We start from the raw sequence: 23,011 nt of genomic DNA on the forward strand, positions 1-23,011 counted from the left end.
TCGCCGAAAAAATGCAAAATCTGCGATGAAGTAACAATATTTCAGTTTTTTATTATGTATATTCGATACTAATACAAGTACAGGACAATAATCTTATACAAAATATTTTTGGATTTGCCATCTTTGTTTCGCTAACCAGTATTTTGAACGACCTATCATGTACTGGTTGTAAATAGAGTCATTTTAATCTTTTGCGAGTACTAAAATAGGTGATTTTTGCATACATTTTCTTAGTTTTCAAAATATGCATTTAATATTTGTAGTTGATGTCATCTCAATCATTGGAGTTTGAAATCGTTTCCATAAATTTCGTAACATTACAAGCTTTTTAACGTTCTTCCATTTGGAAAATTTGAAAGTATAATTTTGCTTGATTCGTGATAAAAGTAATAAATTTTCAGAATTATTTTAATCATTTCAAAACATTAAAAAAAATATATTAAAAAAATTCTCCAATTGATTCCCAAACATAATTTTTCTGGATCGGATGAAATAATGCGAGTTCTTTTTTTTTACATTGAAATGGTAAGCGAGGGAAAAGCTTAAAAACAATAATAAAGTCAAAAATTGATTCATATAAAGTCAAATAAATGATGGGGAACATGAGCATTTGATGGTGAAATAGCTCATCGATCGAGACACAACTTTGAGGTTTTCGACCCTGAACAGTAGATACCCTTTTAAATGTTTTAAAATTTCTTCTCAAAACAGTGACTCCGCTAATACTGGAGTAAGAAAGACGATAGGCTCGGCATTAAGTATAATCCTTGTAACCCCTCCGTGTTAAGTCAATTTTAAAACTATTACTGCTAAAGTTATTGACTCTCAGTTTACTAATATCTACATAACTGATATGTTTGGATATGAAAAAAAGTGAATAATGAATTTTCAATGATTTGTTAAATGTCGTGAGTGCAGTTTTCACTCATTAAACCGACTGAGCTCTTTTCACGCAATATCCATGGAGCACTAGAATTATAATTTTGAGTAAAAAAAAGGATTTTTTATGTGAAACTAATTTTATTTAAAAATGTTCGTATTTGTTTGAAAAACGTATAGATACGTTCATTAATGCTAATTAACCTCATTGTAAATAGGACTCAATTTGGATGTTTTTCACTTTTTCCAATAAATTTACTATCTGAAAAAAGCAGAATATTATGTTTGAAAAGCGAATTATTTCGTACAATTTGAGGAGAAAACTCTCTTCAAATTTTTTTATTGCCCAATTCTACGTTAATTTTGGCACAACGAACCGGCGCAATCATAGCGAACGTTCTATCGATGATTCTCCCGAAAAATATTATTTCCTTTTTATCTTACGGATATCACAGCGATCCTGATATGAACGAGAAGCGCAGCGAGTTCAAGATCTTCGCTGTAATTATTTTTTAGCGTTACACTCCTGTATCCCGTTCTCAAGCAGCGCACCTTGGAAAATGAAATGTTTAGTCATAAACAAAATTTTTGAAAAAAAGAATTTTTTCGAGATAATAAAAACTTACAGGATAAGTGGCTTGACCAATGAAATTCTTGTCTCCAAAAACGTCTTCGTCCTGAACGACGAATCTAAGGAGTGCAAAATCCGGATTTGCAATCTCAAATTGACAAGTCTCGTCCCAAATTGGGTTAAACCCGTTGTCAGCTGAAAACAATTAAAAAAATTACATATTAACTTCAAAAGAGAAACACGAGGGCAATTAAAAAAATCAATTCTGAAAGGGTATTCAAATTTTTTCAATCGTGGAGTTGTTGGAATAATTTCTCTTCCATCATCTTCACTTTTGATCATTTTTTCTGGTTCCAGAAGAGAAAAAACTCAATGAGGAGTGAACTAACTTATCGATTTCGTTGTCAATTTCGTCCCACTATCAAACTCCGCACCAACGACTTCAACTTCGACGAAAGGACTCGCTGTACCTCTCCCAGGTTTGCTCAAATGCCTCGCTCCTATGATTTTCAAGCTAATCATGAGAGATTCGAGATCATGCAGACAACATCTATCGTAAGGACTGAATTCGTCTCGGAACATGAAATCAGGCTTAATTACGTAACCGCAATTTCCATTTTGACGAAATTTAGCTTGATTCAATTGCATAGGCTTGTCACCGGTCTGATAATTAAGTGCTACCATTTGACATCCGGAATTCCACATAGGAACTGGATTATAGTTCGACGAATCTATTCTTTGACCTTTTGGATAAACTCGACTGAATTGGATCTGAAAAAAATTAAAAATATGAAAACATTAACCGAATCCAATTGACCCTTCCATAAATAAAAGTCCTTTACAGAAATAATTCGTTTGTATTTTGAATTTTCTTAAAATTTCATTCTTTATTAAAATCTCACAGTTGGTAAAGATCCTGCTACAGCAATAGCTTGTCTTGAGTTACTCCGTTAATTTATATTTTTATTCAATTCGGAATTTGAGCTGAAAGTTTTGTTTTGAAAATTTGGAGCTCGAGTCCTTTACCTGATGATATTTGAGGAAAAATGCATTTTCCTGCTGGCAAATGAGCTTTTCCGCTTTGGTTTCAGGGAAGCTGCTCATTTCTTGGAAAACGAACCCTTTCGATTTCATTTTATCGGTATTAAATGCGACCGATCGACAATAAACTATCAGATTCGACATTTCCTTCGCTATTCTCCAAGCACGTTCCATTTCTTTGTGTTGATTTTCCTGGCGAGTAGAGGGTTCATTACAAAAACGTGCTCGTTTGAGCTCTAAATGATTTTCTGCGCAAAATTTCAAGTAGTTACCCGAACACTGGCGTTTTGTGCAGTTTCCTTGATTTTTGCCATCCACTCCAAAGCGATATCTTTGGAGGGTGTTGCAGCTTCGAATACGGAGCACATGCTCGGATTCTGTATTCTTAGAATCCAGTCGAATCCTGGTTTGTCACCGACGGATAATTCTACAACAGCTCCCATTATGTCCAACGACCCCTTTTGCAAATTTCCCAGCATCAACGAATCCGATGACTGAGAAAAATCAAATTGTGAGAGAACGCGGTTAAGCATTTTTTGAGGATTAATATCAACAAAAATGAACGCAGTAATGTGGATTAAAAAAATAATCACGTCAGTTTGATTCTCCTGGTAATCGATTTCTTCCACATAATTGGCAGGAAACCAATGCTGCTTTTTGCCACCGTAGTCACCTCGCCACCAACCACCATCTTGGCGATTTACGTTCGTAATTATAGCGTGTTTTACTAAAGTCAATTCATCCTCTCTCCGAGCTTTGTAGTCATAAATTGCCTTCACAGTTACCTTCGGAAAAAGTTTTTGTATTTTTTTGTTCAGGTCAATGGTTCAGAGCTTCGGAATGTTGAAAATTAGAATGCAAATACTTTGAAACGTACCTTCGAAGCGAATCCCGTCGGATCCATGTAGCCAGGAATTCCGTAAACACTTCCATCTCCTTCTTCCTGTAAAAATAATCAATTTTATTGAGTTTATTTTTACTTGAACGCATTTTGCTCACTTATCGATATCAAATAACACTCGAAATGGACTTACCAATCCTACTCGTCTCAGCACCTCCTGATTCACCGGATGGCAAAGCTTGATTTTTTTGTAAAGCGGATGTCGCTCGTAGTAACTGACTAATTCGACCAAACTCTCAAATTGCACTGTCCCTATCATGAACAAACGACCTTCTAACTTGATCCTGCAGTGTTTTATCTCCTTGTCCGCTCTAAAAATTTTCAAAGCGAAAAAATGAGAAATCATTGATGTAATTAATTAAAATTTCATGCAAGGTACAATTTGTAAATGTAATTTTCCATTTTTTTTTCACTTTTCACGGTGTTGTATCTCTTCAACAACTTAAAGAATTTCAGACTCGCGAAATATTGAAAAAATTCCAACGAGGACCTGACCAATGAGAAACGCAAATCAAGCATTTTCAATCAATGAGCATGAAATGCCTACTGTTTACGCGTTACTATTATATTATACGTTACTAAAATAGCTTTTCAATCAGATTTACTACTATTTCTCGGTATTTTTGGAGTTCATTCCTGTTGATAAGATTCGAAATTATTCTAGACTGACCTAAATGATATTGCATAAGAATTAGATTCCTTTTCGCTCGGTCTGACTAGAAAAGCGCCGTCGTAAGGAACGCGTTTCAACATTTCTTCGGCAAGTGTTCTCGTGCATTGGGAATGCCACCATTCTTTTTCCTCGTGTTTACTCGGTTGAGGAACAGGTTCTTGTAGGGTTATCAAGAACTCCTAGAAAAAGCGTGAAAATAGGTTGAGCAAAATGTTAGGCAAACGATTGTTCTGAAATTCAAAGTCGGGAAGAAATTTTTGTTTACTTGACTCCTAAGGGGGTGATTTCGGTAATGCGTTATGAGGCTGTACAAGCTGTCGAAGCAGTTCGTGTCGATCAGGTAAAACTGCGTTTGACCCATTTCTTGCTTTAACTTGATTCGACAATGATTTACTTTGCCCTTTCGCCAAAAAGATAAGCAATAATCACCGACGAATGTTACACATTGGCGTACGAGAAAAGTCCCGTCTCCGAGATGCGAATAACGTCGCAATAATTCTTCAGCTTCTTCTCGGCCTCGACCCAATTTTCCGTGGAACCATTTCTCACCAAAGTGCAACTCGTCGTTTGGCACTCCCTGTGTTTCGAACAGAAACTCTTTTTCATTGGGAGTGATCAAGAACATTAAATATTTAGTATACTGCCAAAAATGATTCTCAATTTTCCTATAAATATTTTTTGGTACTGGAATAGTATAGAAAATTATTTGAGATCTTGTAACGTTCAAAAAAACTTTTCAAGTCATTCTGAGCATAATATTCTCATATAATTCTCGAAATTCATTTAAAAATGGAAAGGCAGCGAGAAATAAAATTGTTTATCACAACAATTGACCTCCGAAGGGCGATGAATCGTGCCATCTTCGTCCTCATCGTGTTCCATGTCCGTGCTCCTTGAAAACGTGTCAGTGTAGAACAATTTCCTCTGAGTCAATACGAAAAAGTGTGGATTCCAATCCCTTTCGATCGGTTCCTCCAGATAGAGGATCCCATTTTTCACTGTATTTCGAAGATCCATTTCCTGTTTGCTGTCATTCGTGTGGACGACGAATGTGCTTTCGTCAACGCCATCCGGAAGTTTTTTGTGCTTCAACAATATTCGTCGTCGCAATGCATAAGGCGATGGCAAACACGTTTCGTTTTTGTCGACCGGTTGGGTCAGCAAAGCATCTCCAAAAACTTCTTGCATCGCAGCTGCCATTTTTCTTTGTTGGGGCAACGTGCAATTGTCTTCAATGGAAAGAATCACGGGATATCTGAAAATCTACGATGCAATCAAAATGAAAAAAAAAATGCAATTCAATCTTACGATACTCACTCCGATGTCACGAACGCGTGTTCTTTTATTGTCTTAATGACTTCTAAGAATTTGATTTTTGTCGTCAATGTGTGTCCATGAAAAATAAAAGGCATTCCATCCGGACCGTCCCAGCAATCCAGTTCTATACATCGACAGCCTGATCTCAATGCTCTCACGTAAGCTTGACAACTGCTCTCGCTACTTATTTGATCGCCCATCAAATACCTGAAATTGTCATGACGAAAAAAACGACTTACAAAAGGATTCAAAATATTTTCAGACCCTGAATAGCAAGTCAGCATCGCTGCAATTGGAAAAAAAATTGCAAATTAGAACACTTACGTATTGTGTGACGATGCGATCCAATAGTGAGACAGAGGCCTCGTCATGTCTTGGGAAACATGATCGTAACTCGGATCCCAAATATCGTTTTGTTTCGAAAACAAAAAATCAACAAATTCAGAGAGTGTGAAGTAAGGATCTTGGACATCTCGTTGCGGGTCTTGTAAATATTCACGGATGAAACGTGATACTTTGGAGGAATCGTGACCAGTGGGATCGTTTTGTTCATTGATGAGAAAATTTTGAAATTCTTGCAATTCAAACCCTTTCGAGTCGCTCGAGTAGCTCATCAGAGTATTTTGATCAGAGAAAGGCTGAAAAACCGCAAGTGAATCATTGTCATTGGTAGTTAATTATCACTTTATATTAAAAAATTAAAAAAAGAAATTCTCACTGTATAATCAGACATCAACTTGTTGTACAAAAGAACGAAATCGTCAAATCCCAATTCAGTCCTGTTACGTGTATCCACTTCTTGAAAAAGCTCTCGTAGCTTATTCGTTGATACTTTGCAATTGATTTTCGGTAAAAACGTTTTGACATCTTTCAATGTCACTCTGCAAACGATAAAGTACAAATTCACATTTTTTCAATGAGAATAAATAGAAGTTATTGACACTTGCTGGCTCAACATAAAAACTAATCGACGACATGCAGTTAGAAATAGTTGCAATTGAACAATTTCTCACAAAATATTCTGAACCTACGTTTCTCTCATATTTTCCATTGCGTAAAATTCTTTCCTCAGCCATCTTTCGACCAGCAATGGATACGGAGCATCTATAGTATCTTGTACCAAATGTCGCAAGCCCTTCACCCATAATTCACATTCCTTCTCGCTGAGAGCTAAGATATACCACAAGTTTAGTAAAAAAAATTACAATATTAAAACAATCAAAATAAATTAAAATCAGGAAATTATTAGTGTCAAATTATTAGTTTACCAGATATCGACAAAGTTTTCAGACGAAATTCCGATCCATAATAAACTACGAAACACCGTAAATTTTCGATCCTCTTCGCATCTTCGGGCCATTTTTCAAAGTCCTTGGAACTTTTTCCAATTCTGATCTCTTTGACTTCTCGTATTTCGACTGGTAGTAAAATGAAAATAAATAAAATTCATCACCGGTTAATAAATATAGGAAAAAATCTTCCTCGTTCTTTCTATTATTGGGAATGATAAATGAGAAAGTTTACCAGATCCATCAAAGGGCCTGGCGCTTGCGCTTCTTGACCAAACAATTTGTCGAGTTTCACGCCGTATCAGTAGAGTCTTTTTCTCAGGTCGCCTTCTTTGAAAAAATTTTGTCACAACGGTTCCTCGTTCCAGCTGGCTAATGATCTGTTCCATTTCTGGTATAATTCCGTCCATTTTTCTGATCAGTCTTGATCTTTTTGAATATTGATGCTGAGCTATGTTGATTTTATTTGGGAGACTTTATTTTACATTAATTTAAATGTAATTGAATAAATTTGTAGAGTTCTCTCAACTTTCCTTCAGTTCCTGTATTGAAGAGTCAAAGGTTGTTATCACTGGTTAAAATTTTTTCTGATACTATTAGAAAACTTTTCGAAAAATTTGACTCAAATAAATTTGCTGCTTCAATTTCTTAAATCTTAAATTTTTGTAATCAAGTGACAAAATGGAATAGTGGTCAAAGAAATTCTTTTTTTGTATATATTTCTAAATTATCCATGTTGATAGACATAAAATTTACCAGTAAATATGTTCAGACTGTTGAAAAAGTCTTTCATGTTGTTGATCCTCTTCAAAAAACAAATTTTGGTTTTTATTCTATATGATACAGAACTGTGTATCATAGATTTTGTCAAATTCTGCGGTTGTTTCCATTTCTGAGAGCTAAAAACCAAATTTCAACATTTATTAATATGCCTAGACATTTTATCATCAGTGCCTCTATCAGTTGGCTTATTGGAGCATAGAAAATTGAAAAAAAAAAGTAACACCAGAGAGAAAACAAAGTTGACATTCAATTTGTCTAGTACGGTAATCGATTCTGTTTTATCAAAGGATTATTGCACCATCTGCTTTGCTATCTCCATATGCAAGTCCTCAACTGTTTGATTGGTTTTGAGAAAAAATCAGTCGATGATAAATCAAATTGTGAAAAAATTGGTTTACTGAGAAATTGTGTTTAATTCAGGGGTTTTATGAAAACGGTGCAAATGTTCTTCCGTAGTGTTCTGATTCTGTAACGATTGAGAGTCAAATATATAATTGAAAATCACAAAAAAAAATAGGAAGATAATCGAATCATTGAAAACGATTTAGAATTTCTTATATTTTTAAAATTCCTATTTTGGAGTTAATTCAACAAAGTAGACTCTATAAAAATGATTGAAACTAATGAATGGAGCTGTTCCAAGCTCCATTCAAATTTTTTCACTCAAAGGCCAAAAAAAAGAAGAATAAGAAAACAAAAGTTTATTTGAAAATTTATGTATGACTGAAGTGCCACGTGGTTAAAAGTATTAAAAAAATGTTCGAATTCCGATTGAATTGCATCAATCAATAAATCAACGACCCAAACGTATTTGTTCCGTTCATTAGAAACTAATCAATCGTAAAACGAATGAAACGTTGACAAAAACAATTGACGATAAAGAAAAAGTATTGCGAAAAAAGAAAAAGGAACAACATTGAGCGAATTTGTAGAAGAAATAGAGCTCTCTTTTCTGTTCTATTCAATAATATTTAAGTTGAATGGCTGTCAAACTTGAAATTGTAGGTTATTTTTTGGCACTGAAATATATTTCGTTTGGGTTCAAAAATTCCTTCAAGTACAGGAGATTAATTACTTACGGATAAAACTTTACCGGAACAGGAAAAGGCCGAGATACACGATACTCCGATATGAGAATAATAATATTAACGATAATAAAATAAATAATGACACAAATCACAGCTGATGCATGAAAGCACTTTGAAATTCAGTAAAATAGCTCAATTTTATTCATTCACGAGATTAAAGATTCTGCTGAACGAGAGTTCATTGAAACAAAGTTATTGACATGTTCGATGAATGGTGCACTCGCGTGTCACACATATCAGAGATATACATAGTCTGCGTCCGCATGAACAGACCGGATTGCTGCATGTCGTGATAGAAAAAAAAATCTCGATGGAAGAAGGGTTGCGCGGCAGTAGGCCTGAGCGGCCTGAGCAACAGATAGATTAGATGATGGATATAATGGAGTACACGACACACGTATGCGTATCGTGTAGTGTGTGTTCCCCTACCCCCCTGCCCTTGATTTTGTATGTACAGTTATTTCAAAGTTTGTTTTACCGACTGTCGGATAAGGAAAAGTTCAGGGTTCCAATTTTTTTATCAGAATAACATATAATACTTTTTGATAAATCCTGGTTGAATATGAAACAAGTTAGCAGGAACTAATTTGCGCTAATCTAAAATATATTGTGCACTACATGATTGAGTGCACAGTTTTTGTTATATTTCTAGTGCTTCTAATTAGCTGATAAAACGCACTCCTGAGAAATCTCTCACTTTATGTTTGCAAATGAATTGACTACATAAATATTTGAGGCTCTTTTTCAATAATTCAAGCAAATTGAATGTAAAGCGTTTATGTTCGACGCTAAAACAAAATTTTAAATATGCAAAAAACTGCTTTTAAATTTTACAATTCTTCGCTGAAATCCGGTTTCGTGTATAAATAGAATGATTTTTTTTCCATTTTGAATAGACGAGAACGAAATGAAGATTACACAAAGGTTAAAAACGTTTGACGTATATTTATTGGAAAAAAAAAATTACGAAACGAGATTCAAATTAGAAAAATTAACGACTACGAAGCGGTGATCGAAGGCTTAAATCATACAAAAAATATACAAAAACTCGATTTTCCCGGACGAATGGAAGATCAAATAGTAGTAAAAAACATTCAACTCCAAAATTTGATCTGTGCTGGAGATTGGAAGTTTAAGTACAAAAAGCGTTTTAAGTTAGATTTTCTATGCGATTGCGATTAAAGCAAAATATTCGTTGCTGGTTCAAACGCTAATAAACAAGCAGAATTTTTCTGCGATACACTAAACTCCTTATTGAATTTGCACATGATTTATATTATTTCAGATTACATTCACTCTGTGACCTACCAGGTCCCTTGTTTCGTTTTTCTCATCATTTTCTTTTGTTTTTGGTAATAAATAAAGTTTACAGAAATGGGCGAAATGAATAAATTAGTAAAAATAAAGTATGAGGTCACAGCTGATATGGGTTTTCTCTGAAAATCCTTTCAACCTCTTTGATTTTTGTTCTTTTTTCTTCAAGTAACGATACAATACGATGCATATCTCACGAAATAACTGAGTTATTATTAAGCTACGATGAAATATCCGCTGATATTACATTCTTTACTCGAGAATAATTCGAGTAACATAATGTGTGTCGTGATTCCCTCAGGAATGACGAATAGTAAACGGTTTTTTTGTTTTGTTTCTTCCTTCTTCTCTCTTCTCATTTTACTGTTCCAACCATGATGGCAGCGTCGAATTTGGCGACTTTACTTTTATGTTGAACTGTTTTAAGGTCGCTTCCAATGCTGTATGATTGCCCGAAAAATACGCGGACACCGCGTTGTGGAATAGTAACAACTGCTTGTGCATCACTTTTACCTGTTTTTTTTTTTTTTTTTTTTTCAATAAATAAATCACTGTTATTAGAATAATGTGATTTTCAAGCAACTATAATTCTTAATTTATTCATTTATTTGTGAAAATTCATTGAATTCAGTCATTAAAAATATAAAAATGTCATAAATTGATCACTGCTACGAATATTTTAGTAATTTTTTTACTATTCAATTTTCAGTTATTATAATCGTATTCAGTGAGCGAAATAATTACCCGATTTTCGTCCAAGAACTTCAATTTTATTGAAACGTCAGAGCGCAGCTTCTCGAAGTTGTGTTTGTGTTGGTCGTAGTTAATTTGGGCTTCTTCGAGTCGAACTGTGTTATTACTATCGTTTTTGGTATCTTGAGCTAACAGCTCTAAATCCGTCCTGTAGGCGTCGTATTCTATCCTGATAGTTCGAGAAAATAGAGAATTTAGTAATTTTGTAGAGGTTTTTAGTGGTGGTGCATAATAAACAAATTTTGCGATATCTGGTGACGGGGAATTGAAATTAATCGGGCAAACCTAAAGTTCAATGGCGTTGTCCAGACGCCAAAAATCGCGAAAGACTTACGAGTGTGAAGTATTTTGAATTACAAACGAGCAAAATTTTGATGTGTGCGAAATTGTAGATTAAGGTTGATTACTACGAAACAATTGTTCACCTCGCAGTTTCGTACTGGCGGACAGTCAGCAAAGTATCCTCGATCGTTTTGTTGCAAAGAGTATTGACCGAAGAAACGAAAAAGTTGAGAGCTCCCAGTAGAGTTTCTCCATTTTTCGTCAAATTCCTCTGCGTCTCGGAATTGTACAAAAATTCCTCCTGCAACTCAGGCGATTTTTGGGCCAGATCGGAAAACGCTTCGCCGAGAGCGTGTTGCGTTTGAACCACGTGATAAAAATGGGACGTTAGTGCTCGCGAGAGGCGTAATATGTTGCAGTATTTTCTTTGCGTGTCTCGCAATAATTCGATTTGGGTTTCGAGCTCTGAAACATGAAAAGGATTCATTGTACATCTGGATTTATCAAAGAAAATTGAAACAATCTGTTTAATAAAGTGAATAGCAATAATCAAATGAAAATGAATCGATTGCTAGAATAAAATTAATAAAATCAACGACAAATATAAAATAAAAATTACCAGAGTCAACAGTTCGAGACGATTTTCCAAGCTTCTCGTACATAAGTTGTTTGGTGCATTTATACGTAGAAATACTCCAGTTTTTCAGACTCTCAATTTTGCTTTGAGTGGATCGCAAGGTTTGGGTATCACCATTTTGTAGCGGAGTACTTGGCACGAAAACACCAGCTGTTCGAAAGGAAAGAAAACCAAATCGATCAGTCAATTTCAATCAGTGGATTATTGGAAAGAAATACACAAATATAATAATTGTTGTATACGGACGAAGGGCAACCGTACAAACTGGACTGGACGGGGAACTGAGATCCAGATGCATTGTCATTGCTTTAGGTTGATTGTCCCCACTGCCATTGTAATTTGTTGGCTCGTGAGGGGGTGGCGTTCCCGTATGTACAGCGCTGTCACTCTCGTTAAGAGGTGGCGAATGTTTCAACATTTCATGAATACTACGCTCCATTCCAACGGTAGTTATACTCTGGGACATTACTTTTCAAAAACACCTGGAAAATCAATTGAATATCTCAATCCTCAAAGTCATTAGATTGTCATAGTTATAAATATGACTAACGAATCCCATAAATCATTATTTTTACAGTCTGTGAACCCTGAACATGGATCAACTTGCCTTGTTTGCATATCAGACTAGATTTTTATAAACAGGATAAAAACAACTTTGATGGTTGTTCAGATTTTTCATTCCTATTCAAACTATCCAAAAATAATGATTTTTAAGACTGTTTTTTGATAACATTGTATACAGTACAGATATTTCAATAGAAGAATGGGAACTATCCTGTTATTCAAAGTTTTGGGAGCCTTCAATTAATTTTTATTTCAACTGATATTACTAATTTGAGGGTATGAAGTTTGCATTTTTGAACTGGAACGAAATGCCAAATTTTATAGAGCTTGAAATCTGCTGGTAGTTCTTAAATACTTGAACAATTTTTATACAAAGCCTGAATTTATATAAAAAATTGAAGTAATTTGAAAAATGAATAAAAAGTTTTAAAATAGAATTCCAATATTTTTTGTTTCAAATTTTTCATGATGATCATGTTTTCAATCATAAGGTTCTGATGAATGGATTGTTTTTATTGTGCATCTTTTAGTAAATGGAAAATTGTTCAATATCCTTGGAATTGTACAAATTTATTGTAATGAATTTTTTGAATTAATTTTTCACGATAAAGTAGATTTATTAAAATTGTTATTTGACAGCCACATTTTCGTACTCTGTTTTGATATTGTTTCGGCTTTTTGGAGTATTAAATAACGTGAGACACTTTATGAGGAAAAATGTAGTTTTTTCGGTAGATTCGAAGACCCATAAACACATCTAATTAAATTCTTTCTTATCGCGTGTGAAAACTCACCCTTAATTTTTCGAGTCGTTTCAGTGAAAATCGCTAAATCAGACAATTTTCAAAAGCCTCGTTAAAGAATTCATATTTTCATAAACTGAAACACGGAAAAATAACGAGTTGTAATATTTCGAATTTTTTTTTAGAGGTTATAAGAACGAAACTGTACGAAAATGGGGGGAAAAATGAAAAATCAATGAATTGGAAAATAAAAAAATTGTACCTCTCGGTGTCGGAAACGTCAAAGTAAGTTGCACTCATACACGAACTACGTATTCTATTCAATGAGGAGGAAAACTGTAGATACATTCAATCGATAATCCTTGTGACTTCGATGAGCTTCACTATTTCAAGGATAATTCAATCGAGTTGAAGGCTTAAACATTGAAATGTGATGAAATTATTCGATCCTAAACAATTTTGAAGTTTATGTTGAAACGAGGGATTAATCGAACCGCACAACCTGCACTTGACAACGTCGAAACACAGGCGGACGGACGACGGACGCAATGACAGCATCGAACACAAATTGTACAAATTTTTAGAGGGTGGGGTGGAGGTTGTCCGAAAAAACGCTAAGACTCAAGAACCTAGCCTAACGTGTCAGGGTCTAGTCCAAATGTTGAGCACAGATGACGCCTCGGTCGTTTTCTTCGATAAAAAGATTCGACGACAGAGGTTCTCAATTTTTGTTGATAATCGAACACAAGATTTAGTTAGTCTCGTGTTTATGGGTACATTCACCAGAACATTTCTATTCGTAAATGTATAAACTGTAACGACTGTACCATGAAAATAAATAATTTAAAAAATGTCCACGAGAAAATATTTCTACTCCAAAAATGTTCTATCATATTACGTCACTACCTCACTTTTTTTGGTGAAGTAGTTTTCCAGGTTAAAAATAAAAAAATATTAATTAAAATTTGATAAAAATACCTTAATATATAAATATTAGAGCGCCACAAATAATGTATAATTTTAATGGATGATCATTTATTCAACGGTTCGGTACATACAATTTTGTGTATTGATAATTATGGCAATTAATCGGTGAATATTTACGAATGGATTTTGGATAATTCGTTCGATTTGTTTTCGTTCTTCACGTGTTTACGTTTTCACGCGTTTACTCTTGGTCGTGTTTGGATTATTCGCTATAGCGTAGTAGCAGAGCAGAGTGGGGATAGAGGCGTTCGGTCAGTCAGCCAGTGGGAAAGAGGGGAGACGGGCGGAGCTCGAGACAGGGGAGAGGCACAACACGTTTCGCTTTTCGCTTCACTCACCGCCCGGCGGGCGTAGGGTGAGGACTGGCGCGGAACGTGAGCGTACCGTTATCGCTACGCATTGTACATTCCAGTGCATTGAGAAAACGGGGCACAAAATACGACACGTGGAATCCTACTTTATCCTGAATGACTAAAATAATCTTTTTTTACGATTTAATTTTTTTCAATCAATCGATAAACAAATAAAATAGAAACCAATAAAAATTGGTAGCGGTCATAATTTTATCAATTATTATAACTTTAACAGTTATTTCATAATTTTAACAGTAAATTCAATCTCGCTGAAGCAACTGATCGGTCATCTAAATTACAAAATAAAAGAACTTAAGATCGTGCGAATCGATAAAAGACACGAAAACACAACGTAACGAATATTAAAGTTGAAATTTAATAAAAAATAATGATTCGCTCCTTGTCAATATATATTTTTTTCTTTAATTTCTGAGATTCCTTTTTTTGACGCAACTATAGATAAGCCGATAGGGAAGTACTCGCATTCGATGTTATTATTATTAAAAAATTTGCACATGAATGAGTATTTATAAAATTTTGGTAATTCGTGAAAAATAGTATCGAGGCAAGGGCCAGTAACAGAAAGAGTTTAGTGACCCCTGTAACATAGCTTCGAGAGTCTTGTGTATGCTCGCACGCGCGCGTGTCCGCAAGCGAGCTAAGATGCAAGCATACCCCGAGCAACGCAACGCAAAGCAAAGCACCTAACGCACGGTCCTAAAGCCATGGGGTTGTCGGCAAGCGAAAACGGACAGTCAGTAAATCTACTCCATAGCGGATAGTTTGACACAGTTCCGAGCTCGATACAGTTTCTGTATCACTTTGAAGTCGCGCAGGCAAGATTCCATGCAGATAAGTCGGAGTTGCAAACGCTGCACGCTAAGCAACGCACGCGACGCGTATAACCGCAGCTATGTACAGCATTACGAATAGTTTTTACTAGTCAAATGCTAACAATAGGACGCGAGCAACCGACCACGCGTGCACGCACGCGGGCACATTCGATTCTCTATGAAACGGTGGTATACAGGTTTTGTCACTACAATTGTTTCTGTTACTCGACATATTGGCTTATCCATTTGCGCAAAAACGGTTTTTTGGGGGAAAAAAACCTAAGGAAGAGTAGGCAAGAAGAGCCCTCCCTGAAAATAGGGATATTTTTTTCGTTTATGTTAATTTTCGTATTCAATCGGTCGTACAATTAAATAACGAATTTTTTCTCTCGCGACGGTATAAAGTTAAATTTTTGGTGAATAAAAACCCAAGTTCGTTCTCGAAAAAAAGACCAGCGGAAATATAACATTGTGATAATGAATCGCGATTACGATTTTCTGCGATACGGTGAAGTGATAACAAAAGTTAAAGGTGAAATGATAAATTCCAAACATGGGAGGACGAAAAAACATTGGAAGAAAAGTGTGTTGAAAATATGTGGAAAGTTCTTTATGATAAGAACCATGGAGCAGGATAAGAGAATCGTAGAGGCAGAGGGAGAGCGAAAGGATCGTGGAGGAAGACGGAGAGGGAGACGATCGTCGAGGAAAACTGAGATCTCATGGATCGCGGGAGAAAAAGGTAGGAAGAAGATCGAGGCCCGTTCCTGTAACCGTGAGTAACTACACCAACGATTTTTTTTTTTTTAATACGAGTGCGCGAAATATGAAAAATGATTTTCATGTTACAAATGTAGACATTCTGCCGATTGAATGATCAAAACACGTGAACGTTAGGATGACGTTTGGATATTTCATGGAAGTTTTTTTTTCAAATAATGAACCGTTAGATATAATATTTTCATATTATTTATTTTCATGATACAGTCATTGTTCTGCAGAGTTGATATGTGGTAGTTGTGCAATCAAATTTCGGTTGAAATGTTTCTGGAAAAGATGTAAATGTGTCTTTACTCGACTGTCAACAAAGTTGAGAATCTCTGTCGTCGTATCTTTTTTCTTTATCGAAGAAAACGACCGTAGCCACATCTGCGTTAACATATTTGAACTAGACTCGGATGTTAGGTTAAATTTTTGGGTACATTCTACTTGGACGCTGACAGCGTTAATAGCGTTAATAACGCTACAACGCTAAAACGTGTTCGATTTTGGAGACTGAGTGGGACGTGTGCACGGTGCGGATCGCGGACTGTGTGTGGGGGTTGACTATATCAATAACAAAGTTAAGACATTGTTCCCATCTGCGAATTTGGTGCAGCCATATAAAATAGGATATCGGGAACCAGTGTGGGTGTTATCCGCGAAAACTATTCATAAAATAGAGTGTCTTGTACAGCTAAAAAACTGCGCAGTTAAAAGTGAGGTTAAGCAACAAGATGAGAAGCACGAACACGCGCCAGAAAGGCGCCAATACCCTGGACACCAAAATCACTGATCACCTTACCAAAAGGGATAGCGCAGCAACAAATGGTAAAACAGAACTAACCAAAAAGAAAAATTTACCGACCCAAACACCGAAGCAAACACCGAAGCAAACAAAAACAGACTATACCGGAAGTACTGATCCTAATGCAAATAATAACGCACACACATCAGGCTATGAGACGATAATACACCACGGTGGATTGGAGGAAGTGGTACATCTACTTCAAACTCTTACTATCGAAGTACAGGAAATAAAAAATGACAGGCAAGAACTGAAAGAATCCTTGGATAGAATTCTCATAAATACCGAGAACTGCCAGGCAAAGATAACGCAACTCGAAGACGAAAATACACGACTCAAGCACAGAATATCTTTACTGGAAAAAAAAGATGAATATAGGGAGAAAGAAAGCAAAAGAAATAATGTAATTATTCGAGGACTTGAGATAAAAAACAACTCTGCAGAAAAAACAGTACGTGATTTGCTGGCCAACGAGTTTGATTTGCACGACAGTATAGAGGAAGTTACGCCCACAACAAGAGATGGCAGAATTCTAATGCTCACTGTCAAAATGAAAAATGCTGTAGTGAAAAAAGAACTAATGGTGAAAAAGAACACCACCCCGTTACTCAACATCAAAATAAAACACGACACAACATATGCAGAACGAGAGATGCAGAGGGAGATACACAAGATCGCTAGAGAAGAAGAAGCCAAAGGAAACACCATAAGAATCGGCTTCGGAAAACTCTGGATTAATGAAACGGCATACGTGTGGAAAGCTGGGGAAGGCCTGAGGGAGAACTTTCGTAGACGAAGGAACACACTCGACTATGAGACCCAACCCAACACATCACAAAAGTATTAAGTTAACAGCACAAACGGCAAGTAGTAATTATGTAGGTATAAAACAACATGTCAGACGAAACGAGGCAATAAAACACAAGGAACCCAACAACGTGAATTACATAAAAGAAAGTTGGTCAGAATACACAGCATCGAGGCTCCAAGGTAATAACATAACATACGGTCCTTATCTAAATACATCGACTAATTCTACGGAAACCCACTACGACTCAGATAAAGAATTTGACAGTAATGTTGTAAATCAAAGTATTATATTCTGGAATGTTCATGGTATTCAAACGTTCGCTGATACTATTACTAACCCGTCAACAGAAAGGTGGGGTGAAACCGCAGTAATATGCTTGACCGAGACATGGTGCGTAGATGACAAACTAAGAATACCAAAGTTAATGGATAATTACGAAGTAATATTAAGCAGAGCCATTCGAGATCACGCGTCAGGTAGAGCAAGTGGCGGGTCGTGTATCTTAGTAAATAAAAACCAAGTTCCAATGTTCACAATTCTAGACATAAGTGATATATGGATAGCTGGTATATTTCAAATTGGAATGCACAGTGTTCTTCTGATTAATGTGTATCTCAAAAACAATTTTTACAATGAAAGACTGCAATCACTTGCTGATTTTATTTATGAACTTCGCGAACAATATGATTTACCAATGATAATAGGAGGAGATTTTAATGGAAGAATAGGTGATCTTAATCAATTAGACGTAACAATAGTGGAAAATACTAGCTTCTCCGATATAAGAAATGCTACTGACATGAAAAGAAATAGAAACGGAATACTACTTACAGATACTTTTGAGGAGTTAGGATTCATAGTGCTCAACGGAAGAGCAAATTCAGACAGGTTTGGAGGACTAACATATTACGGGAAAAGCAATACCACAATAGACTATATCTGGGTAAATATGCTAGGGATTGACATGTGCAAAGATTTCGAAATAATCAATGAAGGAACCTCTGATCACCTACCCGTTAAAGTTATCCTAGAAACAACAATCACCCAAGCACCTCAAGCAAAAAATACAAACAAACAAAGAATACCAACCCTAAAATGGGACATGACAAAACATGAAGACTATTGGAACGAAATGAACATTAAAACAACAACGATAAGAATTAACACAGATACCGAAGCAGACATCGAATTAGCTAACAAAGACATTGCTGACACAATCTGGGAAGTAGCTCATAATTTAGAAATGACACACATACGGAAAATCAATACACAAAACAAAAAACCATGGTATGATAGGGACTGTAGAGAAGCGAAAAGAGTAAAAAATAGAACTTTCCGTAAATGGAAAAAAGATAGGAAACCAGAAGGTGAGGAAGCATATAACATAGCAAGAAAAATATACATCAAACTAATTAAAGAGAAAAAGAAGAAGCATAATCTACAAATAGAGCAAGACCTCTCTAGTGCAAAAAACGGTAAAGCCTTTTGGGGGACTTATAGAAAGCTCAAAATAAGGAAAACTAAACAATGCAACATAACAACAGAAGCATGGCAAGACTTCTATGAGCAATTGATGCCACCCAGAGACCTTAATGCAGGTGTCGGGCATTACCCGACACTTGTAATCCCTGCTTTGGACAATGACATTACGATTGAAGAAATCCGAAATATTCTGATTAGAACGAGAACGAATAAATCCCCAGGACCAGATGGCATATCGTCAGAATTTTTACGAGCACTTCCTGATAAATGGCTAAGTAATATAAAATCGCTTTTTAACAAATTTTCACTACAGGGCATACACCATCGGACTGGAGTAAATCAGAAATTGTCCTCCTGTACAAAAAAGGAGACGTAGATGATCCTCTCAACTATCGAGGAATAGCTTTGGCAAACACAATCGCCAAACTGTTCACGACGATAATCGCAAAAAGGGTACAAAACTGGTGTGAAATATACGACATCTTACCAGAGGCACAGGCAGGCTTTAGACCAGGAAGGTCGTGCGAAGATAACATCTTTATTTTGCATGCAAAAATAGGTTTGGCATTGTCGAAACCAAAAGGTAAGCTATTCATAGCATTCATTGACTTTCGAAGAGCTTTCGACTCAGTCAGTCATGGGATTCTATGGGAGAAACTTCATGCAGCTGGAATAAGTACTAAAATCATTAAAGTCATGCAAAATATATACAACAAAGCATCATTCAAAATAAAGGCAAATCAATTTCAAAGAACAAGTGATATAAGCATTACACAAGGAGTTCTGCAGGGCGATCCAGCGAGCCCTATCTTGTTTTCACTTCTTCTGGCGGATATCTGTCATTATTTTATGGATCATGGTCACGAGCGCATAAAAGAAAAGATGGAATTACTACTATTTGCTGATGATATCGTTCTAATGGCCGATGATGTAATCGAACTACAAAATAAAATGACAACACTCGAACACTATTGCAATGAAAATCAATTAGAAGTAAACACACAAAAAACAAAAGTTATGATATGTCAAAAAGCAGGCAGAAGAAAGAAGATTAGACCAATAAGATACCAAGAAACTGAAATTGAGATAGTAGACAAATACACCTACTTAGGAGTCCCATTCACCAAATCAGGTTTATACAATACAGCATGCAAAAGCTTCATGTCTAAAGCAAAAATAGCTCTGGGTACCATCTGGGGCCCAATGATCACCGCAAAAGTAAAAAACTGGAACGCAAGAATCAAACTTTTTGAGGCGGTAGTCAAATCAACTCTCCTGTATGCGTCCAACATCTGGGGATTGCGCCACTACCAAGAACTTGACAAAATACAGCTCCAATTTTACAAGAGCCTACTGGCAGTACCTCAATGTACTCCTGGGTATTTAATCAGGCTAGAAACCGGTTCGACAACAATATCGATCGGTATAATTAAAAAGGCAATGCTATACATTAAAAAAATTCTTCAAATGAAACAGACTCGCTATCCAAAGATAGTGTTGGATCAACTGATAGCTCTTGATCTCGCCGACAACAACAGGAATAAATATAATTGGTTCTCGAACTTAAAAGAAACTATAAATAGAGTCGGCACATCAGATATATTAAATAACATCTCACCGAATAGCATATCTGAGAAGTTGGAACAATTGCTGAACTGTATAAAGGAAAAACAATTTAGATCAGACGTAATAAGAACACTACTATCCACGTATAGCCCGTTTTACAAACACATTAAACAGCTGAATGAATCTGAATTCGAAAACTACTTAAAAACAACAATTCCATTACCACTCATACGATTAGTTGCACAAATACGTCTAGCCGGTCGTGGACTTTTGTCGATAAGATATAAAAAGCTGCAGTATAAGATAGATGAAAAAAACATATGTATCATTTGCAATAAATTGCAGCCGGAATCAATCGAGCACTTTCTAAATGAATGCCCAATATATGAACCAATAAGGGCACATTATCTGCCCACGGCAAACCCTCTGCTAGCATTAGAAAATCTCGATGGAAAAAGCACAAGAAAATTGGCCTATTATATAATTGGGGCGTGCAAACTAAGAGCTTTTACTTTGGAAGTGTGAAAAAGCGAAGTAAAAAGTGTGTTCCATTAACATAAGATGAACCTGCCATTCCAAAGCGGTCAGTGATATATATGTAATAAGAAAAAAAAAAAAAAAAAAACAATTTTTATTTAGAAAACAAACCTAATGTGATATACATGTTAAACATGTTAAGTATGTTAAGTATGTGTAGAATGCATAATACATACAGCGTATAGGTATATGTATAAGTACTAGCTAATAAGTGCAGATTTAAGAAATTAATTTTAATTTTAATTTACTCTACTATAACAGCAGGATAAGCTAAATGTACACAATACAAATGCTATTCTGTAAACACGATCTCCTTTGTAACAGGCGAAAGCCTCCAAAACAAATAAAATACTAACTAACTAACGTGTTCGATTTGAAGTGAACGCGATGACGCTGGTTGCGTTCACGTCATGTTTGCGCACGACTTGGTGCGATTACAAAATGGCGGAACCAACAAGTGATCTTGTTCTTTTTCAATTACTCGACGAAATAACACTGGATTCATCGAAAAGTGAAGACAGCGAAACAAGCAGTAGTACGATAACAGCGATAACGGACGATTCTCTCTGTGGATGCGTTCAACCACTTGAACGTCGAGAGCGTTGAGAAGACAATTCTAAACGCACCCATCTAAACGTTGCTTGTAGCGTTTACAACGCCAAGTCGAACGCAAAATAGCGCTATTAACGCTGTTAGCGTCCAAGTAGAATGTACCCTATATTTTTCAGTGCGAAAATCGATGTAAATATTAAGAGACTCGGTAGAGTCTCGGGACAAGTACATTGACAGCCCTGTCGTCTGCTGGCTCGAGGCTCTCGCCGAGACTATACTTTCTCTGAATAAAACGCGATTCGCGCGGTGGTGGGGGTAAAATTGGCGTGTGATTTTGTTGAATTACGAAACTCAGGAGCCATTTAGCAACTTGAAAATTAAAGTTTAAGCCAGTTAATAAATTCTCTTTCGTTTACGTTCAAAATCAACATGATCGGTGGCGTATAACTAATATAAGTGAATGGAATTCTTTCGCTCGTCTTCTTTTTCCTTTCCCTGAAACACTGATCCCACTTTATCTTCTTTTCCTTTATTGCGTACGCAAATGTTCGTTCTATTAGACAACCTGCCGTTGTATCCAATCTTTAATAAAATAAAATAGATGATTTGAAAAAAATAACAATAAAAAGTATAACAATCAAATTAAATTAAATTAAACAAAATCTACCACATCTGATTTCGAGACAAAGTTGTAATGACCGAAAAAAAAAATTTCAAAGGCAATAGACTATGAAAATTTTCGAAAATTCCAAAATCGAAAAGATGACCTCCCACGATGGGTTCGAAACATGTTTCACGCGATTCCGAGTCGAATGAGACAATGTTGTAATGACCGAAAAAAAAAATTTCAAAGGCAATAGACTATGAAAATTTTGAAAATTTTCGAAAATTTCAAAAATCGTAAAGATCACCTCCCACGATGGGTTCGAAACATGTTTCACGCGATTCTGAGTCGAATGAGACAAAGTTGTAATGACCGAAAAAAAAAAAATTTTCCGAAGGCAATAGACTATGAAAAAATTCCAAGGTTCGAAAATTTTCGGAAATTTCAAAAATTGAAAATTTTACCTCTCACGATGGGTTCGAAACATGTTTCACGCGATTCTGAGTCGAATGAGACGAAGTTGTAATGACCGAAAAAAAAAAAATTTTCGAAGGCAATAGACCATGAAAAAATTCCAAGATTCGAAAATTTTCGAAAATTTCAAAAATCGAAAAATTGAGCTCCCACGATGGGTTCGAAACTCATCATCCTTCGAAATTCATATTACGTCACAAGCTCACTTTCGTTGGAAAAGTGGGTTTTTAACAACTTCTATCAAGAATAAAAAAATGTTTATCTCAATTAGAACACCATAAATATGTTATAAAATTTGATTGGATGATTTTAATTTTTTTGACAGTTCGATCCATACATGTTTGTGCATTGATATAATGATGACAATCGATCAGTGTAAGAAAACGTGACACGTCGAAGAAGTCGAATGG

At 35.7% G+C, this 23,011-nt stretch overlaps 3 protein-coding genes across 6 annotated transcripts; 1 reads left to right on the plus strand and 2 right to left on the minus strand.

Moving 5' to 3' along the window:
• Positions 1 to 26: 26 nt before the first annotated feature.
• Positions 27 to 9,295, minus strand: sl (small wing phospholipase C gamma 1). Of its 2 annotated transcripts, XR_006262225.1 has the most exons (20): positions 8,534 to 9,295; positions 7,428 to 7,570; positions 6,907 to 7,213; positions 6,651 to 6,800; positions 6,414 to 6,552; positions 6,101 to 6,263; positions 5,707 to 6,020; positions 5,383 to 5,589; positions 4,900 to 5,320; positions 4,331 to 4,642; positions 4,063 to 4,244; positions 3,526 to 3,703; positions 3,369 to 3,434; positions 3,085 to 3,276; positions 2,764 to 2,985; positions 2,477 to 2,683; positions 1,840 to 2,221; positions 1,506 to 1,645; positions 1,257 to 1,431; positions 27 to 1,141 (listed from the first exon to the last, which is right to left on the minus strand). XR_006262225.1 is itself a non-coding variant. In XM_043430305.1 (19 exons), the coding sequence occupies exons 3-19, from the start codon at positions 7,079 to 7,081 to the stop codon at positions 1,315 to 1,317; spliced, it is 3,567 nt and encodes a 1,188-aa protein (XP_043286240.1). In that variant the 5' UTR covers positions 7,082 to 7,213; positions 7,428 to 7,570; positions 8,534 to 9,295; the 3' UTR covers positions 27 to 1,314. The 2 variants fall into 2 exon arrangements, 1 of the variants encoding a protein (XP_043286240.1); XM_043430305.1 differs by having other exon boundaries at positions 27 to 1,431.
• A 177-nt stretch (positions 9,296 to 9,472) lies between these two features.
• Positions 9,473 to 13,414, minus strand: Arfip (ADP ribosylation factor interacting protein arfaptin). 3 transcript variants are annotated; one of them, XM_043430328.1, is made up of 7 exons: positions 13,098 to 13,414; positions 12,887 to 12,971; positions 11,790 to 12,010; positions 11,511 to 11,678; positions 11,035 to 11,356; positions 10,601 to 10,778; positions 9,473 to 10,369 (listed from the first exon to the last, which is right to left on the minus strand). In XM_043430328.1, the coding sequence occupies exons 3-7, from the start codon at positions 11,992 to 11,994 to the stop codon at positions 10,217 to 10,219; spliced, it is 1,026 nt and encodes a 341-aa protein (XP_043286263.1). In that variant the 5' UTR covers positions 11,995 to 12,010; positions 12,887 to 12,971; positions 13,098 to 13,414; the 3' UTR covers positions 9,473 to 10,216. The 3 variants fall into 3 exon arrangements, with proteins under 3 accessions (XP_043286263.1, XP_043286261.1, XP_043286262.1); XM_043430326.1 differs by having other exon boundaries at positions 11,775 to 12,010; XM_043430327.1 differs by lacking the exon at positions 12,887 to 12,971 and having other exon boundaries at positions 11,775 to 12,010.
• Positions 13,415 to 16,410: 2,996 nt separating this feature from the next.
• LOC122417572 (uncharacterized) lies at positions 16,411 to 21,334 on the plus strand. The gene is made up of 2 exons (XM_043431171.1): positions 16,411 to 17,565; positions 19,182 to 21,334. Exons 1-2 carry the CDS (start codon positions 17,388 to 17,390, stop codon positions 20,957 to 20,959), a joined length of 1,956 nt encoding a protein of 651 aa, XP_043287106.1. The 5' UTR covers positions 16,411 to 17,387; the 3' UTR covers positions 20,960 to 21,334.
• The last annotated feature ends 1,677 nt before the right edge of the window (positions 21,335 to 23,011 follow it).

This window comes from Venturia canescens, chromosome 10, assembly GCF_019457755.1.
Source record: "Venturia canescens isolate UGA chromosome 10, ASM1945775v1, whole genome shotgun sequence".
Classification (NCBI taxonomy): domain Eukaryota; kingdom Metazoa; phylum Arthropoda; class Insecta; order Hymenoptera; family Ichneumonidae; genus Venturia; species Venturia canescens.

Bases quoted from the DNA above. Each gene is read 5' to 3' on its own strand.
- sl (XM_043430305.1), bottom strand. From the start codon at position 7,081: ATGGACGGAATTATACCAGAAATGGAACAGATCATTAGCCAGCTGGAA. The intron at 6,021-6,100 runs GTGAGAATTTCT...GCGGTTTTTCAG, and splicing joins AGTTGATGTCTGATTATACA to CCTTTCTCTGATCAAAATAC. The intron at 2,222-2,476 runs GTAAAGGACTCG...AATTTTTTTCAG, and splicing joins TTTTCCTCAAATATCATCAG to ATCCAATTCAGTCGAGTTTA.
- Arfip (XM_043430327.1), bottom strand. From the start codon at position 11,994: ATGTCCCAGAGTATAACTACCGTTGGAATGGAGCGTAGTATTCATGAA. The intron at 11,357-11,510 runs GTAATTTTTATT...TTCATGTTTCAG, and splicing joins GTCTCGAACTGTTGACTCTG to AGCTCGAAACCCAAATCGAA. The intron at 10,779-11,034 runs GTGAACAATTGT...TCGAACTATCAG, and splicing joins CGCCAGTACGAAACTGCGAG to GATAGAATACGACGCCTACA.
- LOC122417572 (XM_043431171.1), top strand. From the start codon at position 17,388: ATGAGACCCAACCCAACACATCACAAAAGTATTAAGTTAACAGCACAA. The intron at 17,566-19,181 runs GTAATAACATAA...TTTTCACTACAG, and splicing joins CACAGCATCGAGGCTCCAAG to GGCATACACCATCGGACTGG.